We start from the raw sequence: 19,786 nt of genomic DNA on the forward strand, positions 1-19,786 counted from the left end.
CATCAAAAACTGGAACACAGGCTGGTGAGCGCTGATGGGCACCACACCCAGTTCATGGTGGGTCAGGGGCACGGAAAGGCACTTCCCATTCCAGACCCACAATGGGAGCCCACCTCAAAGTGACCAAGTGACACCGAGTGACTAGAGTGTAGGTGAGAGAGAGAAATCTAGATGTGGTTAATACTGTCAATACTGGGACTCTCCTATTACCTCACATGTCAAGTCTCTGAAAACATTATATAAGATAGTATATCTTACAATACCTTACATCATAAGATGTAATATAACCCCTCATGGTTTCATACCAGGAAAACCAAGGAATGTGTGCTGCCCCATGAGGAGGGCAGAGATACAAGGGCACTTGTGCACTCAGCCAGGCAAACCAGGGTTCCAACTCCAGCCCCCGACTTGCCAGCCTGTGACATGGCAGGTTACTTCATGTCCCTGAGCCTCTGTTCCTCCACCCACAGAGGGGATACCAGTCCCCGACAAGGCTGGGTCTCAGGGCCGAGTGCAGCAGCAGGGAGGAAGGGTCCGGCGCCTGGCCGGCCAGTCCAGTAACTGTCCTGTCACACCCCCACCCCCAGGCCTCCTGCTTTGGGGGCCTCTGTGCAGGGCAGCGCTAACATCCAAGGACCCTCTGTTGGGCCTTTTAGCACAGAACTGAGCCCTTTCACAGGTGTCAGGGACCTAGTAAAAGAGGGAGACAAAATTCTGCCCACTACATACTTCACAAGTTATTTTAAGTATATAAATGCTTAATATTTGAAAGAAAAATGTATTGTCTGAAATGTTTCTACTATTCACATTTTAAAAAGTTGAAAAACCAACAAGAGACTACACTGACACTATTAAATGGGGAGAGAGACAGAGAAAACACGCCTTCCCATTTTTTGGTTGCATACCATTACCCAAGACATCAAAATGATTACATCTGCCTTCCTTCTCCCAGTATTGGCTAAGAATCACCAAAAAGAATGTTTTTGAAAAGAACTGTGATGAAAAAAGGAAGAAAAATGAAAACATAAAATGAAAAGATAATCCCTTTTCCTCTGTTCCTTGGTCTTTCTATGAACCCTGCTCCCAGGAGGTTGTGCATCTCAAGGAACTGCCTCAGGGTCAGGGTATCCCAAGGAGGAGGTGCTGAGAGCAATCTGTCCTGGGTACAGGCAGGTACCCAGGGGTACACTCTCTGTAGAGCACTTTTTACAACAATAAAACTAAGTCAACCTGCTTCTAATTATCATCAAGCAGGGGCAATTCCAAACAAGAGCAGTGATAAAATACTTGTCCTCACCCCGCCTGGCCCCACGCACGGGCACAGCACTGCACAGAACCCACCTTTCCACAGGGCAGCACAGCCCCTGGGCACCTCCAGACTCTGACCACACAGAGATCAGAGAGCTGCATGTGTCCTTCCTCATCTACCCACCGTGAGGTGGCCCTGGAAGGGACAGTGCAGCACAGGGCTAGGCATGGAGCCTGCACTCAACGAATTAATGATGAACACACAGAGGAGTTCCTTATACACGCTCTGAAACAGGATGGAGATTTCTCATGACTATATTCTTTTTGTTTTTCTGCTACTATATTCCTAATATAGCTCCAAAAAATAGGGCAAATCAGCCTCTATTTATGCATTCCCTTATTTTGGTCTTTATCCAACTAATGAGGGCCACTTACCAGGACACAGAAATATGGACTCCTGAGAAATAGGAGACTCACTCATGCACATACTTAAAACTTTCTGAAAAGCAACTAATTTTATATCTTATTGACATCTACTTAGGAAAAAAGTAAGCTAAAATGGCAAATGTAAATAGACGAGGTTTTGGCCATGAGCTCAACTAAATCAAATCTAAAAGCTTTTTAAAAACTGTGATCTAATTATCTAATTTTCAAACAGATTACAGAATTCCCAAATGACTGTATTATTTACTAACCCAATGCTATTGTGTCAGAGATGAGACACAATCTCACAACAGACAGATAATGTCTTTCTTTCTGCCTCTAGTAAATGGTGTGGTAGTCCCTGGAGTAGATGAGCCCTTTCCAGGGTTTCCCAACTCAGTTCAGATTAAACTGGACTCATGTCAGAATGGAAGTGAACCTGCAGGATGGCCCAAGATTTACTGGGGGTCTCCCAAAGGTCCCTAAGAATCCGAGGTCACCCTCCATCTGGATTTCCTAGGATGCTACTGGACCGCCTCAGCCAGGCTGAGAAACAATCGGTAGCACGGCCGGGGCCCAGCCCCTCCCCAAGGTCCTCTCTGACTCAGAGCTGCCTTCGAAAAGTGCCTGCGGTTTCCAGAGGCCAGTTCCACTTTCCTCTGTAATCCAGATGTTTTTAACCAAATACTCTGTGAAATGACTCTCCTGCTGTCGCGCTGCAGTGAAGGAACATTCCTCAGCCCCATCTCTCACCATGAATGAGCTCAATTTCTAAATTACCACTACCCTCCCTCAGCTTTGGTTCCAGACCAGGAGCCAGCAGAAATACTGCCACCACCGGCACCAGCTCTTACAACACTGGCCCTCCTGCAGGAGCAAGAGCAAAGCACATCGTTCACAACCTGTGCGAGAGAACCACCACTCCTTTCAGGACAAGTGTGATGAAGGCCAGGTGGTGCCTGTCACGATCCCAGTTTGTTCCTATCTAATGAGACAGCACAGCAATTCCTCTGTGGAAACACACACCAGTGAGAAGGTGGTTTAGAAACAGAGAGACAGGACTGTTTCTAGACACACGGGCCTACTGCTGCCCCACAAGCCTGACTGACAGGAGGAGTAGGAATATGACGTAAAGGTCCAAGAAAGCTGGGTTTACTGTTTCTCCCTGAATGAGAACAATCTAATGAGGAATTGTTTCAGAATTGAAAATAACAGATGTCGCTAAGACCAGATAGTCCATTCAAGGGAAAGTTCATAGTAGAGGCAATGTGACCCCAAACCTGGGGAAGCCTGACATCTTTGCTTCACTGCTTTAAACTTCCAGGGGTCCGAAATGACTTTTAAGTTCAAACAGAAGATTCTCCAAGGCTGGTCTTCTGAACTAGGAAGCCCAAGCCCCATGTCCCAGAAAGCAGGATCTACTTGAGGTGCATGTGAGAGCCTCACAACAATGCCAAACTAACATAAGCGCATTCACAGGGCCGAGATAAAGAGATAGGAAAAGATCTGGAAGGAGGTTGAGACAACTGTCAGAGACAGCATACGGAAGACCCTGAAGAGCTCTGCGGCTGTCATGGTGACACAACGCTGGTACAGGGCTTCCAGACCCTCTCTGGACTTCAGACCAGTACAGCTTTTTAAAACAGGGGTGGGAAAGACAGGGGCAGAGCCTCCAGCTTCTTACATTGCTGAGGAAGGGCATTTATAGAAAAAAAAAAAAGGAATCCTCATAACATTAAAAAAAAAAGTTGGAAAGGGAAGGTCTCAACAAAAACAACTGAATAATTTAGGTGTTAGAGAAACCCCCTTGTCTCAGTTTTCCTCATTTCTTTGTAAACCAGCACTAGCAACAGCCTGCATTCAAGACAGTGAACCACAAAATACATTTCCAGTAAAATAAAGAACAAGCTGGCACCCGCTGTCCACCACTGGTATCTAAAGTGAATAACGCATTAAGAACATAAATTACATCTGGAGGTATTTAGGGGGAAGAAAAATGTCATTATCAATATCTTTCTATGAAATGACTGTCTAATCTAGAAATCCTAAAATAAGCACCTATAAAATTATTAGAATTACAGAGTGCACACAAGTGCCCTGATACAAAATAAATACACCACATCAGCAGAGTATCAACAGAAATGTATGTCTCTGTAATCCCCCTTTAAAAATCAAATTAGGGTGGTTAGATCGGCAAATACCACATCTAATTTCCTTTTCCTGAGGAAAGAAATTACATGTTTTAAACTGAAAGTGGTCCTGCTGATTCCACTTCTGTGTGCTTGAAAACTCGTAAGTTTTTCTTTCCAGAAGAAAAAGACTGTCAGTGTCTGCTCACCAACAAATAGTGGCCAGATCCCACTTCGCTCTAAAAAGAGAAGCCAGGGAAGCGGGTGATGGGACTGGAGTGGAAGCCCAGTGGATCGCCGGAGTGTCTGCAGAGAGAGCACCTCACCCAGAGAAAGGCCCAGGATTGGGGCTGTGTTCCTCAGGGAGCCACTTCCCCTTTCTTAGCCAGTCAGTCAGGAGTCTGATGTGACCAGATGCACACTATCCCGGGGGCCTGATAGTGCAATTTACAGGGCTGACGTGGGCACACAATTGATCTGAATTCTATTTCATCTTCACAACTGAAGTAGATTCTCATTCTACTACCTTCTCCTTGATATACTGTTCTCATAAGTTTAGAAATTTCAAAAATCAATGGCTTAATTAATGGTTAATTATACTTGTCTCCCTGGGAGTGGGAGTCAGGTTTAAGCCTTGGCTGGCTATCCCTCACCCCCACCTCTGGCCCTCCTGGGGGACCCCAAGGGCACAGAAGTGGAGGCGCTGCAACTGTGCCCACAATGCACATGCTCCAGAAGCATTCTTTGAGCTGAGGTTGTTCTGATGTTGAACCACACTAATAAAAAAAGGAGGCAATGTGAAAACCAGGGCCCCGGCAGGCTGCTGGGTACAGGATGGAGAACAAACACAGCAGGCAGCCAGCAGTCAAAAAAGGCACCCGTGGCGGATGCATGTTGATGTATGGCAAAACCAATACAATATTGTAAAGTTAATTTAAAAAAAAAAAAAAAAGGCGCCTCTTACAGGTGCCCTGTGGGGGTCCTCCAGCCCATGGCAGGCAAGTGCTGAAGGGCCATCCCAGTAGAGCCCACAAGGGGGCGCCTTTCTCTGTGCACCAAGGCCTAGCCATCCCATTGATTACCTGCCTGCCTGTGTCTACTTCAAACCCGGGGCTACACAGATGATTCCCCATTCTCATATACCAGGTGATAACAGTCTTTCCCCAAGACCTACTTTTCGACATTTTGTCCATTTGGTTCAGCGGTAGATCCCTGGCAAAGAGTCGGACCTCAAGGCATCATTATTTCATAACCGAATGCATTCCAGTGAGGTGGATAATCATGAGCGGATGACTGCATCTTAAGACTGAACCACCAGAAGGGAGGAGTCACCTCTGCTGCCATGTGACCACACCCCAACTGTTCCTGGAACCGGAGTTTCCACCTCTGGTGGTACAAGCTTCTGAAAAGCTAATCCAGGGGGCGCCGGCCGTGGGGACTGTAAGGAGAGCCCAGATACAGCTCAGAGTCCTCCCATATTTATTTCTGCTCCCGTGATATGCACCTCTCCCTTGTCAACCTGGTACAACATGTTTATTTAAAAGGTAATGTTGCCGTGGAGGAGTGCACCAAGCAATAAACAGCCTTTGCAGGCAATTAAATGCAGAAGTGAAATTGAGCTGCTGGTCAGTGGAACCAGCCATTCATCCTGAGTTTGTTCCAGTGTCACAAATGTTATTCCTGTTTCACAACAGGACAGGAACCCCTGATTGGGCCACAAATCTCCAGAGGCTGGAGGCAGACCTGAATTAAAGCAGCTCTCGGCATGAGTGCAGGGCATCACCAAGGAAGAGTCCTGGGATGTTGGCCCTGGAGAATGCTCTAGCTTTTTTAAAAATAAGCTTTTCACTGAGTAGGTGTTCAATAACTACTTGTGACTTACATGACTTTATAGGGAGACTTATAGGAAGTCTCAACTCTACAATGAAAAGTCAATGATTTCTTTTCGTAAATAATTCAGGACCCTCCCCACTAATTTCTAAGAAGTCTGGCTTTAAAAAATGATGACAATCTCCACTAGAATCGATCTTTTCTAGGAACCAGAAAAGAGCTCTTTGTTCTGAAAACATTTCACACTGCTCCCCAAACACACTGATACACAAAGCAGCAAGGGAAGGAAGATAACATCAAAGTTACGGCTCTGGTGAAGAGTGAGGAGGGAACTTGGATCTTAGCAAGAGAGAGTCAAGACAGTAGATGGTGGAGATGCTGCTTAAGCTTCAGGCCCTTCATGTGGAGCCAGGGTCAGACCAAGGGGGAAGGTCCGGTGAGGGAGACCAGCTCAGGGCCCCCCAGGTGCAGCTGTGGGACCCCTTCCACAAGGGAGACAGGAAAGCATGGCTACAACAAGGAGAGGGCCACTGCACCCTCTGCCCTCTGGGGAAGCTTCTCCCAGAAATGGGCAAGGCACTGTCCACAGAGCAGAGCCAGGGCACCCTCCTGACACAGCAGAACAGCCAGGTGGGCAGAGGCTCTGCCCCAGAACACCATTCCCTACACCCCTGCCATAGTGACTTGGTAAAAAAGTGAGCTGTTCATTTCCTGTCCCTTAAATACTGGTTATAAGTATTATTGCCACGTGTTTCTATTTAATTATTGCTTCCTTATAACATATATGGGGCTTCGCTGGTGGCTCAGCAGTAAAGAACTGGCCTACAATGCAGGAGACCACCTGCAATGCAGGAAATGCAGGTTCGATCCCTGAGTTGAGAAGATGCCCTGGAGAAGAAGTGGAAACCCACTCCAGTATTCTTGCCTGGAGAATCCCACGGACAGAGGAGCCTGGAGGGCTATAGTCCACGGTGTCATAATGAGTCAGACATGCCTTAACAACTAACAACAAATAAATTTGTTTAGCAACTAAACAAATAAGATACTTCTTTCTCCTTTCTTAGAAGAGCATCTCTAACAGAAATCAACCTAAAACGTGTCCCAAATCATAAAACCCAACTGGCACTTTGAAAGGCCTACAGGACTCCAGCCTGCAGATCTATAAATCACTGAATTTCCTTACACTCACATCAGCTGTAAATTCCAGCACCTTTTTTAAAAGTATGATTCTAAAAGTAAAACTCATGAAAAACTAACAAAAATGAGTAGCCCAGAGGATTAAAGCTGACACATGACTATTACAAGGAAGTCAGGTCCATAAGGCCAGTGTGAGAGCCCAAAAAAGAGGTTAAGGGAGTATCAACAACTTCTCCACACCAACAAATGCAAAGTGGAACAGAATTGCTCAGAAGAAAATGTCAATGTGCATTTTTTAGAAGTGGGTATAAAAAGGTCAAAGACTTACCCTAAACTCCCCAAATACATATATCTCAGTGTGCTGGAATCGATGTGGAGAGCCCACATACAGTAAACGCACCCAAAAGGAGAACAATTCTCGCACAATTGGATTCTACAGGTGGAGGGGGTTTGGAGGCGCTGATTCTAAGTGCTTATGGGTGCACATTCTCACAACATGCTAATCCAGCCTGGAACGCTATGCTTTCCAGGCCTTGAACATGCCGCTGACAAACTGGCATGAGAGAAATGGTGAAAACTGAATGGCAGAATGGCGCCGAATAAATGTTGCCTGATAATGCAAAATGCTTTGTTTTACCCCAAATATTAAAAGCTCTTGATTGCACACTATTTCAGAAACACATACTTAGCGTATGAAAGACTGACCTCCATCCCCAGAAAAAAATGCTCTCAAGTTGGCCCAGCATAGCAGTGACCTAGTTCCTCTCACCTTTCTTCCATGCAAACATTCGGATCACTTTGCATCTCCCTTCCAGGGTGCCAAAGCCACACGGTTACTCCCACCCAGAGGCTGAGTCCAGTATTCTCTAAGCTGCTCTAAAGGCTGGAGGAGGTGAGGCCTCACAGAGAAGCCACTTTCGAAACTGATTCTGGCCCATTGGGGTTTACACAAAGTGACACTGAAGTATGAAAAAGTAAAATTCCAAAATGCAAACAAATGTACGCGTATTTCTTTACAGTTCCTTTTAGTCAACGACTGTGGTTAAATGATGTTATGGGTAGAGTGAAAACTGTCTACACGTTTTGCACAATGGCACACACATGTGCTGGTTTGGGTGTATGTGTATGTGTGGTTTCAAACATCCTGTTCACTCTCTGGGTAACAACTTACCTGCCACTGGTTTCCTGTCTGACCAGGCACATAAGGTGCTGGGAGGCTCCGGAGGCTGTTCTTCACAGGGGAGCCCCCAAGGGGATTTCCCACGTCCCCAGAAGAGGAGTCAGCAGCCAAGGCCATGGGGTACTGCGGGTAGTTGTACAGGTTGTTGTAGTACGGAAACAGAGACGGCTGGTAAAAGCTGCTGTAGTAGGTGGAGTCAGAAACGAGATCGGGTGTGTTCTCCACATGCCCTCTGCTGGTGACAGCAGGAATATCCTGGATGACCATACGCCCCTCTAGAAAGAAAGCAAACGACAATACGGTATCAGTCTCAGGACCACAAAATTCTACCTGCACACCTTGCCAACATACGGCCTCCCTCCTCAAGATCCGCAGAGCTTCAAAGCAAGGCTCCGGAACGTGCTGCTTGCCCTGTGGCCAGAACACAGGTAAGTTCCAAAGGCTGGAGCAACTCGGGCAGCAGAGCTGACAGGCACTGGTGGTTGGTTTTACTGAGAACACCAAAAATATTTTAGGCAGGGCTCATTTTAATTACATAAAGGCTGACCACGTCTAACTTCTACAGAGAAATTTCCTACCCTAATGTCAAGAAATTAGAGATCAAATCTAGCTAAGTTGTCTATCTGCAAGTCTTATAACAAAATTAATTGCACTTCACTTTAAATCAAGTAATAAGAAAATCTAGATGCCTTTTCTGTTTGTCTGTCCACACCAGTATGTCTGAAGGCAAAGCAAGAGGCTAAGAGTTTAAGCAAACATTGGTTTCTTTCATCTCCTTCCAATTGATCGTTCTTTATCCTTCCCTAGTCTGGATAATGGTATAGACCTGGGAGACAAACTTCTGTAAAAGGTGCATTAGTGTCTATTTTAGACTTTGTGGCCATTCTGTTGTGGAACATACAGGCTGCTGGGTGCTTGCATTGCAATAAAACTTTATTCACAAATACAGGCAACAGGCCCAAGTGACCCACAGGCTGAAGTTTGCAGCACAGGGTCTAGATGTTAAACCGTCAATTCCAATCAACTGAAGGGACTCCTAAGTCATCTCTCCAACACTTTTTTTTTTTCTCCAACACTTTTTATTAAACAATGTTCTATGAGTTGGCCAGGTGCCTGAAATGGCTACGAGGTATTAGGCTGCCCCTGCCCATGTGGAATCTACAGTTTAGGATAAATGATGGGATCACAAACTATAACGAGGACTCTCATGCAGAAATACCTATGAACAACAATGCAATCTCTAAGGCTTGAAAGATGACACACAGCCTACAAAGGAATTAGAGAGACTGCCATTAAATAAAACAAAAACTGCACCTGAGTTTCACTTTAAAAGAGGAGCAGGGGACTTCCCTGGTGGCCCAGTGGCTAAGATTTCACACTCCCAATGCAGGGGACATGGGTTTGATCCCTGGTCAGGGAACTAGATCCCACATGCCACAACTAAGAGTTTGCATGCCACAAGTAAAGATTTCATATGCTGCAATTAAAAGATCCCATGTGCCATAACTTCTATCTGGCATATCCAAATAAATAGAGGAGCAGAAAATAGGTGAAAATGAGAAAAACAGGCTTTCCTGGTGGCTCAGTGGTAAAGAATTACCTGCCAATGCAGGAGACGCAGGAGACATGGGTTTGAGCCCTGGGTCGGGAAGATCCCCTGGAGAAGGAAATGGCAACTTGATTTAGTACTCTTGCCTGGGAAATCCCATGGACAGAGGAGCCTGGCAGGCTACAGTCCAGTGGGTCTTTGAGTCGGACATGACTGAGCGTGAGCACAAGAAAAGGAGAAAACCGAAGACAGGGCAGCAAGGACACGGGGATGGAAGCAGGAAGTGTGGGGGACTTTGTAGTGATGGACCGGCCCTTGAGGTGAAGACCTGGGTGAGAAAAGAGCAAGAGAGGGCCAGGGTGACAGGCAGGCTGTAGACAGGCGAGGGACAGCCTGAGATGGCTCTCAGCTCTCGCCAGGGTGTGTGGAAACCACTGAGGGTTTCTGAGCAAAGGAGCACAGAGCTGCACTGTGGGGGGATTCAGCTGGATAGCAGTTCTCAAGACAAGAGAAGGGAAGACAAGCCAGGGGCAGGAGAGCCAGCAGGGAGCCGCTGAAGTAGTCGGGGAGAGACACAGCAGTCTGCAAATAACAGCTGGGGAAGGCTGGGCCAGGGACACGCGGTGGGGGTGGGAGGAAACGCAACAGAACTCAGGACCAAGGGGCGCCAGGAACTGAGACACGGAAGAAGAGGAAGGGCAGGAGACCTAGGCGGCAGCGGAGATCGAGGGTAAGCTCTGTCTGCTGCATCACGGGGCCGCGGGGCACACACATGGGCAGGTGAGTGAGGATGAGAAACTTGGCACTTGCACTCATGGGAGAGGTCGAGATTCAGGAGTCACCACCCGGAGATGTGGACTGCATCTGGGGAGAGCAGCAGGAAGGTGTAGAGAAGAGTATGTTATGAAAGGAGAAAAGAGCACCAAGGCCAGGACCCTGGAGGACAGAGGACAGAGCCTAACGCCACAGATGACGAAGTCGACAGGGACCAAGGAGGGCAGGCCACGGTGTCCACGGCTGCTAAGAGACCAAGCAAAATTAGTTCTGGAAAAGAGCCACAGACGGCTGGGCCTTTAGGGCCTCGTGGTTTCAGCACAGTGAGAGAAGAAGATGCCTGCAGGAGATAAAGAGCAGGTGAGCTCCGTGAATATGGTGACAAGCCTTCTCTCTGGTAGGAAGGGACACCCAACGAGCGGCACCCCCCACCCCAGCCCCTCTCACTGTGCATCCTCGTGCTGAGCACACTGCCAGATACATGGGGGTAAGAATCTGCAGCAAGGATCAATGAACAGGTTTTCTTCCAAGTAGCCTAGCATCAAAATAAATATGAGAAAAGACGGGAAGCTCCAAGGAGTAATAAGATGTTATTTTATCTTTAAAACACAGAGAAGGGTTGACCACACGCAGGCAGGGGGAAGATCATGAAGAGCAATTCCCAAGACTAGTAACACGTGGTCCAGAGCAGGTGCTCAGAAAGGGTCATCTGACTGAACGTGGGGAAGGCATGACTAAACGTGCACTCTCTGGAAGGTTCGGGAGACAGCTACGACAAAATGTATTTTTACAGCCTCATTTTACAGTCAGCACTGAAGTCTCTTCTCTGCTGGGACACCACATCCGTCCACCACAGGCTCCTGGCGATGCCTCATCAGGGACATCATCTTATAACATCTCTTGCCTTCCTCCCTACTCGTCCTCCCAGCCAAGAGATGAGAAGCTCCAACCCCATTATTCTACTCCAGTCTGGAGACGGCACGTGCCCTTCTCACCTCCTGAACTTCCCTCAGTCCCTTCTCTTATTTTAAACACAGTTTAGTGGCGAATATGTGGTTTTCAGTATCTAGGTCTTTTGTTTTCAATGTCATGTCTTTACTGTTAAACTTTATTGTTAAAAGCAATACAAGTTTGGCAAAAAATGATAAATTACATGGTTACTTAAAAAAAGGAATGAATGACATTCTTACCATCCAGTCATAAGCATTAGTGGCACATCCATACACAATCTCATAGGCATTTCAGATGCTCATCCCTGTCTCTAGAGTTAAAAACACTGGGTACCCTCAGGGACTGCCATTGAAAACCAAGCTTCTTGATAAAGAAAACAAAATATAATAGGAAGTAAAGAATTAAACAGAAACTCAAAGACACTGGCATTCAGGGCACAGGCTTCAAGACTTTCTACATCATAACCCTAGTCAGGACCTTTAATCAGGCCTCAGTTTATCCAGCAACAAAATGTTGTCAGTAATAATCCTCAAGGTAACAAGAATGCTTCAATAAACTTCAGACTAAACCTCAAATAAAATGCTACATCATACATCAGATCAAAGAAAGGATTTGTTTTGCTACAGACAGTAATTCATTAAAACGCCATCACCTTTCCACCTACCATATTTTATTACCTCTTTCAAAGTATATTGAGTTTTAAGAATAAATTAAGACATATATTGGAAAACTTTTGATTCATACCAATATTCACATAATACAAATCACTTGAGCTTTATAACAGTAAATGCCTAAATATTTTGGACTTAAAAATGTTTACACGCTCTTAAAAAGTGACATTTTAAAAAGCACTGGGAAAGGGCACCCACCCCAGGGACATGAGGAACTACCGAATTCTGTATTTTATAAACCACCCAACTGTATCTTAAAGATTCAAATTAAAACCTTACTTAAAACAACAGCTGCACGCTTCTCAGCCTTGATGTGCCCATTACCAGTAGGTGGGCACTTCCCAGGCTGAAATAAACACCCAGGAAACTACACGGGTCTTACCCAGCGCTGCTCAGTGTGGGCCTCAAGTCAGCGGCACAGCCACCACCTGCGAACTTACAGAGAAGAACGTTCTCAGACCCACCCCAGTCCCACAGACCAGAAATTGTGAGGGCTGGCCAAGCATCCTGAGTTTTAACAAAGCCTTCAATAGGTCCTGATACACTCAAAAGCTCAACCACCACTGGCCTCACGATTCAAAGCAACTGCTCCATAAATTTTCCCTAAAAAACGTGATCCCTGACTGGGTTACTGTGACAGCGCTGGTGTTGTTTAGTCACTACGTCGTGTCTGACTCTTTTATGACCGCACCGTGGACTGCAGCCCGCCATGTTCCTTTGTCCATAGGATTCTCCAGGCAAGAATACTGGAGTGGGTTGCCATGCCCTCCCCCAGGGCATCTTCCCAACCCAGAGACTGAACCCAAGTGTCCTGCTGGACAGGTGGATTCTTTACCACTGAGCCACCTGGGAAGCTGCAACTGCCCCACCAATTTCCCTAAAAAAAGAGTGACTCCTGACTGCATTATTGTGACAGTGCTGACTGGCTATCAAACGAGAGCACACACATTACTTCCACTGAAGAGAGAAACTGGGCTGCTACAGAAACCGCTGCAGAGCTTGGATCACAAGCTGTAGCTGCTCTGTGTATACTGCTGCCAGACGGTTCTAACTTTCATGGCCCACACCGGGGCTTTGACAAACTATACTACTCCTCATCAGGCTTCTGGATTATCAAGAGGAGTGGGCAGTGCAGAAATCATTTATTCTTGACCTTAAGGTGTATTCTAGTACTTATATTTGATTTTTTTCATTAGTCATCACAGAACAACCATGTCCAGGTATTGCAAAAGGCACAAAGAAACATTCAAAATGTTTCATTTCTTCTTAAGAGTGAGTTATCTATTTGGGAAAGTTATGTGTTAGACCAAGAATCCTACAAACCGATAATCCAATGGCTATGATGACAGTATAGGCAGACGTCACCATCAGCAAAGATGGAGGTGATTCAGAGACGGTGGGGTGAGGGAGGAAATCAAGAGAGAACAGTGTCAACATGGTCATGGAAGGGGAAAAGGACAAGACATGTCCTTTTCCAGGGACACTGACCAGATAAGCCTAGCTGGAGCGCAGCGTTCATGTCAGGGGACAAGAGATGCTGAGGCTGGAAAGTTACTTAGGGACAAACTGTGGAAGGCCTTGTCTGTGAATCCAGACAAGGGCTTCTGATTGCCCCTCAAGTTCCAGGGAGTCAATGAGTTTTCAGAGCAAGCTGTGCTTAGGCACTCAGTCATGTCCGATTCTCTGCAACCCCATGGGCTGTAGGCCGCCAGGCTCCCATGTCTATGAAATTCTCCATGCAAGAATACTTGCATGGGTTGCCTGCAAGGAGTGGGTTGCCATGCCCTCTCTCCAGGGGATCTTCCTAATACAGGGATGAGAACCCAGGTCTCCAGCACTGCAGGTGGATACTTTACCATCAGAGCCACAAGGGAAGCCCTTTTAGAGCAACAGAATAACATAAAAATGTTTTAGTAAAGTTAATCTGGTCCAAGCACAAAAGATGAATTCAAAACAAGGAGGTAAAAGAACAGAGTAGGCTACAACAGTCTCTTCTGTGTATGTACGTGTACATGGTCTATAGACCAAAACAGGTAGGACTCTTTAAACACTCCAGACCTGAAGAGGTAACTAAACGGCTGCACAGGGAAGCTGCAGTAACAGGAAAAGGGAACCACATGAAGAACACTGGAACGTCTGCTGTTGTGGGAACTCCCTTCAAACAACCCTGTCACACTACTAACAACCTGTCACCCAGGGACCAGAGATGCCCCCAGACCCCCTTTCAGATCCTTGCTCCACTGCTGAGTGGTCACGCTTTACTCACTGCAGCCCAAGAAGGGACGTGCAGCCCTCACCCAAGGTAAGGATACAAACAGCATATGCCTTCTCTCCAACCTGGGTTACAGCAGAGTTCTCCCAAGAGTTACCAGAGACAGTCCTTCACCACTGAGGTGTCTTCAAAGTCATGCTAGTGAGTCAGGCTAAGTGTCACTAGTAATTGATGATAAACACGAAATATTTCCAATTCATAAGCCACAAAATGTATAAACGAAGCATACAAAATTTGAAATGGTACATATGTATACACACGTATGTGTACATATATTCAAAGAGTGGTGTTCCTTGTACAAACTCCTAACAGGCTACTCCTATTTTCTAAATCTCAGAAAGAAAGAAACAAAGCAGTAGATACTGACAGTTGGCGCGTACCCGCGAACTGAATGCACAGCTCTGTACCAGGCCCCCTGACCGTGGCTGTGACTTCGCCCCGTCACACCCATGCTGTGACAGGGACTGGAAACTGCACGGCCACCGTGACTGACTGAGAAGACCAGAGCAGTGTACTGAGACGGAAACGTCTGAGGCCGCCGGAAACTCTTACGCTGCATCTCCCTCTTTGTTATTCCAGAATGCCAACTGGCCAAGATGATTCCAGAATACCAACTGGCCAAGGTGACTTACCAACTATATTCATAATAATAGAGAACACCACGGCCTTGTTCCAAGAAAATGGGGTCGTTTCCTTAAGCAGGTGCTTTACAGGAATTATCAACCCCTATGTCCTCTGCCAAGATGCAAACAGAAGCATGAAGCCAGTTGTCTTAAGTGTTGTTACTTATGACTAGGAGCGTCCTAATGTGTGCTATAAGGAAGAAAGATCAGGAGGTGTGGGTTCTACAGCTAGGAAAGCAAGCAGGCCTGGTGAAGCATGTCTTCTGGAAAAATGACCAGCAGCAATTGGCTAACAGACACTGCAGACACGCTGCCTACATAGCTGATGTCTTCTCACTGCAGGGCTCCGATTACAGCGCTGTATGTTTATCTACCATCCACACATCCATATCTTTGATAAGGCTTCCCATTCCCACTGCTACTTTTTTTTTTTTGCACTAACATATGCAGCGTGAAATATGATTCACTCCTTCCTGAAAGATCAATACCCACACATGATAAACACCCTTATCGATCCTGCAGTGTTATATGCTGGCCTCCGGGCCCATGGCATATTAATGGTACTTAACCAGTAATTCATTTTAAGGTGTGTGAAGGCTTTTTCTCCCACTCTTGGCTAGTGTCAAGATTCTCAGAGTTGTTGCACTTTGAGTCCTTTATGTTCAAATCTGGAGCCATACTCCCTTTTCAATGACAAAACCAAACCCCACCATTTTCTATATGAAAGATCACATAGGAAACTAAAATTTATGATTCACAGCCATCTCACGTAAGCAGTGGATTTATGTATACTAGGTTTTATTTTTCTTTGCAATCCCATCCCTTGTGCGGTGCTTGTCCTACTGAGTGTCTGGTTTTAAGAGGTACCAGCCAGGCAGAATTGTGCACTGCTAAGTCTGAGGTCAAATTACCTGCCAGCCACTATCATGTGCTGAATGGTAGGAAGGTGCAGCAGTAGTACAAGCTGTTGCTCTTTTTTTTTTTTTTTTTTTTAAAGGAACATTAGATCTTAAGAAAAGACAAACTTGTTTGATGACATGTCACAGAATCTGGAGGAGACAGCGGGGTGCCACTTGCTGGAACAACGTGGAACAATGAGGCTTCCTCCTGCTCACTCAGCTCCAACTCTCTGCGGCCCCATTAACTGTAGCCCTCCAGGCTCCTCTGTCCATGAGATTTTCTAGGCAGGAATACTGGAGTGGGTAGCCATTTCCTCCTCCAGGGGATCTTCCCAACCAGGGATCAAACCTGTGTCTCCTGTATCTCCTGTACTGATAGGTACACCACTGAGCCACCTGGGTCCTCAGCTCCCTGTTTTTAGCAGTCTTTTCCACAAGGCAACCCAATGTCCAAACTAATCAGCTCCTGACATTGCTACACACGGAAGAAAAGTCAGTGAGCTGATGCCTGGGCCCTCTGAAGTGAAAGTCACTCAGTCATGTCAGACTCTTTGCAACCCCTTGGACTATACAGTCCATGGAATTCTCCAGGCCAGAGTACTGGAGTGGGTAGCCTTTCCTTTCTCCAGGGGATCTTTCCAACGCAGGGATCGAACCCTGGTCTTCAGCATTGCAGGCAGATTCTTTACCAGCTGAGCCACAAGGGAAGGCCTGGGCCCTCTGAGCACTCATCCAGCTCCAAGAAGGAAAGCTCACAACCCAGTCAAGGGAATGGGTGGGTTTTCTGAGCTAAAGCAGAGCTGGTGCAGAAGCCTAATGACTGAGACAGCAGCGGGCCTATTGTTCACACCATTAAGTGGTGACCGTGACGGTGGACAAGAGGAATCACCATACCTGCCACCTTCCCCTGCTACTCATATTCAGAGCAGTAAATTTACTGAGCACCTGTGTGTGTGTGGCAACCTGCCCAGTGCTTTGAGAGACAAAGGATCTAGTCTTTGATGCTGCAGAGCCCTGTCATAAGGGGAGGTTCCAAGACACACACACATACACACAGCAGAGACTGACCAAGGCTCTGGGAAAGCACAACTGTGTGGCCAGGAGGGCGAGATGAAATCCAGCCTTCAAAGCACAAGTTCTGCTGATGCCGGATCACTAACGGTACTCTTGTCCATAAGACAGGGAAGATGCTACAGCCCACTTCTCTCCCAAGGAATGTTTTTTTTTTTTTTTTGGTCATTTGGTCCTGGAGAAATCTGTCAAGGTCACTTTTCTTTGTAGGGTGAAGGCGTTGCATAATAAAAGCGAACCTGAAGTTGGTCTTTGAAGCCAGGAGCAGGCTTGGTTCAAAGACCTGTGAAATATCAATGTCAATGTGGGATGCAAAGGTGCAAAGGGATCTTCGGGGGGGAAAATGGGGAGGGTACTGTTGGTCAAGACCAGATCAAAGGAACCAAGAAGGAGAGTGGGGAGAGAGAGAATACAAAGGGGGGTGGATTCTGCTTCCAGGAGAGCTGCCACATTTGAAACACGCCGAGGCCACTGGGGCCACTGGGAAGCTCTGTGAGTGACAAGGACATCCCCTGAGTGCAGGAGCTCTCAAAGTGCTGGGCGGGGAGGCCCAGAATCTAAGCAAAAGCGAACCCTGTCCTCTAGGAGTTTCCTCTCTGTGTGGAGAAGCGTGCAAGGCAGAATTTCAGAGATCAGAGGTTTCCATAGTAGAAGACATTTTTAAACAAAGGAGGAGAGAGTGAAGGTGAAAGCAAGCAATTCCAAGTGAAGAAAGGGGACATGGCCCCAAAAGTATATGGGATGTCAGAGCAGTCTGGAGAGCAGAGGAGGAGGGGCACAGGGTCCCATCAGGATGAGAAGGAGGGTGCTGCCGGAACAGCACAGAGTTCTGTAACTGAACACTTAACGGAGTTCGGACTCTCCTCCCAGGAAAAGTACTAACTGGATTTGACGGACACGTCAATTGCAGGCCTGGCTCTGCGGTCCTCAGGAGCAGCTACTGGCGCAGCGGCAGCCCCCACCTCACTCACCGGCACCTGCCAGTTCTCCCAGTCACGGTTTCTGCTCCAGTCCCTGCCTCCGCCCCTCTGTGGGGTGCGGCAGGATCCCCTGGACGCCCTGGGAGGCGGTTCACCCTACAGGGGAGTCAGATATGGAGGAAACGCCATGTCTCGTGGCCATGAAAGCCTATGTCATGGCCAAGAAACAGGTGGTCTCTCTGTGGGCCCGACAGTCTGAGGCTCTGTCCGCACTGACTGGCATACTGGAGGTGGCGGCGGAGCTCGTGCGGGAGTGGAGGACGGAAGAAGAGGGAAGGTGCCCAGTGAGTTTCCTCTCCACCCAGGTCTCTATTCTCAGAGCTATCTTACAGGGAATCTTTTTCTCCAGTCTTTTTAATATTTCTCACACTGAGAAAATTTTAAATCAGGAGCGTTTTTGACTGACCGTGTCCACATATTTAGGTCTCCACAGAAAAGGTCTGCTCTGAACTGTATTCCAACAGTTTACATATCAGGGTCTTCTTCTCAGTAGGAAAGGTGCTAAACAGAGGGGTATCAGTTTTTCAGTTTGCTCAAGGCCAGTCTCTTCCAGATTTGGGATTTAGACTCTGCTCTTACAACTTTTCTTTAAAAATAAGACTGTATATGTATATAAGACAAACACATCACTTCAAGGAAAACAACTTTGCTCCTGCAGGTCCCCGGCGGCAATCTGAAGGGAAAGACTGGACCCTTAAATAAATATGAAGAAACACAAAGCCAGATTATGTCTGGTATCGTGTCACATGGCTTTCAGGCAACCCCAGATTTTACCCAGGTCAATTTATCATCCCTGGTTTTCAGTCAGGTACTTGTCTTATAGAATGTTTCAAGCCATCAGGAACAGCACCTTAACCAACTGCTAAGAAGAACTGAGCCCAGGAATGGAATCTGCTTCCAAGTCAGCACCTCTTACCTGGGGCTGTACAGGACAGGTGGAAGGGTAAAACCCTCGGGACCAGGCCACAACCCTTGGCTGGGGACCCAGGCATCAGAGCCCCAAGGTGATGGCAGCACCAGCAGGCAATAACTGCCTCAAACCCATCAGGGGTGGGTGTTTTAGTGCCAAGGGTTCCCATCCTCACACCTACAGTGGCAGCTCCAAAAACACAGTTGAGATCCCCGGCCCACGGCTTCTTTTCAAGGATCCATGAAGTCAAAAGTATTTCCACAATAACGTAAAGCTGTTATTGGTCTTTTTCACTGTGTTGACAGCTGCACTGATGATGCAGAAGCAATGGTGGAGAAAACCCTGGTTTCTTAGCAGTATTCAAGGCAGTCCCACCAAGCTGTACCGAGAGTCACTGTACTCCTCACTGCTATGAAATAAAGTACTTTTAAATTATTATGTCAATTTTTCCTTAAGATGCCCTTGATGAAGCAGGGAAAAATTGATTAAATCTCTATCTTTGAGGGCATCTTCTTCATGTAGTGTGACCATGTGGGAAGGACTCATACAGCATTTCTCCTGTTTTGCAATGATGCTGTCCTTGGAAAAGGGTCTTGTGCAGATGTTTGAAAGAAGAGCCATGCTCACTGCTTTTTTTTTTTTTTTTAAATGAAACATCATTTACTTGGAAGAATGACTGATGACAAACTACGGTTACTGAGACTTGGGTATTTGCAGCCATTTTCTTTAAAATGAAAAAAAGTGAGCCTATCACTTCAAGAAAACAACTGGCAGTATTTATTGCCAAAATGTTGAGTTTTCAAGTAAAACTCTGAACTTTGGAAAACTTACATCCAACATTTTCCACTGACAGCTTCCCAAACTTGAAGGCTCTTTTGACAAAAATCAACAGTAATATTTAATGAGTGGGATTTTCTGATACTTTGGAATAAAAATGTCAACATTTGGGAGATCTGTATAATTCAGTGAACTAATATTTTCCAAATGACCAATGCATGACACTACAAAATAATGCATGGGTGACATATCCATTTACAGTGTAAGATGGATTTTTATTTAACTGAGTACAGAAAACTCATTAGCATGGCTTCAGATCTACACTGCAACTAATCTGTAAGAAATTATCACTTGTCAAGTTT

At 46.4% G+C, this 19,786-nt stretch overlaps 1 protein-coding gene across 2 annotated transcripts in view; it reads right to left on the reverse strand.

Moving 5' to 3' along the window:
• The window catches only part of DMRT1 (doublesex and mab-3 related transcription factor 1), a 96,210-nt gene that overhangs the window by 50,445 nt on the left and 25,979 nt on the right, over positions 1 to 19,786 (reverse strand). For both annotated transcript variants that reach the window (XM_061425442.1, XM_061425443.1), the window contains exon 3: positions 7,939 to 8,222. In XM_061425442.1, the coding sequence (XP_061281426.1) occupies positions 7,939 to 8,222 (284 nt within the window). The remainder of the gene's footprint in view (positions 1 to 7,938; positions 8,223 to 19,786) is intronic.

This window comes from Bos javanicus, chromosome 8, assembly GCF_032452875.1.
Source record: "Bos javanicus breed banteng chromosome 8, ARS-OSU_banteng_1.0, whole genome shotgun sequence".
In the NCBI taxonomy this organism is placed as follows: Eukaryota; Metazoa; Chordata; class Mammalia; order Artiodactyla; family Bovidae; genus Bos; species Bos javanicus.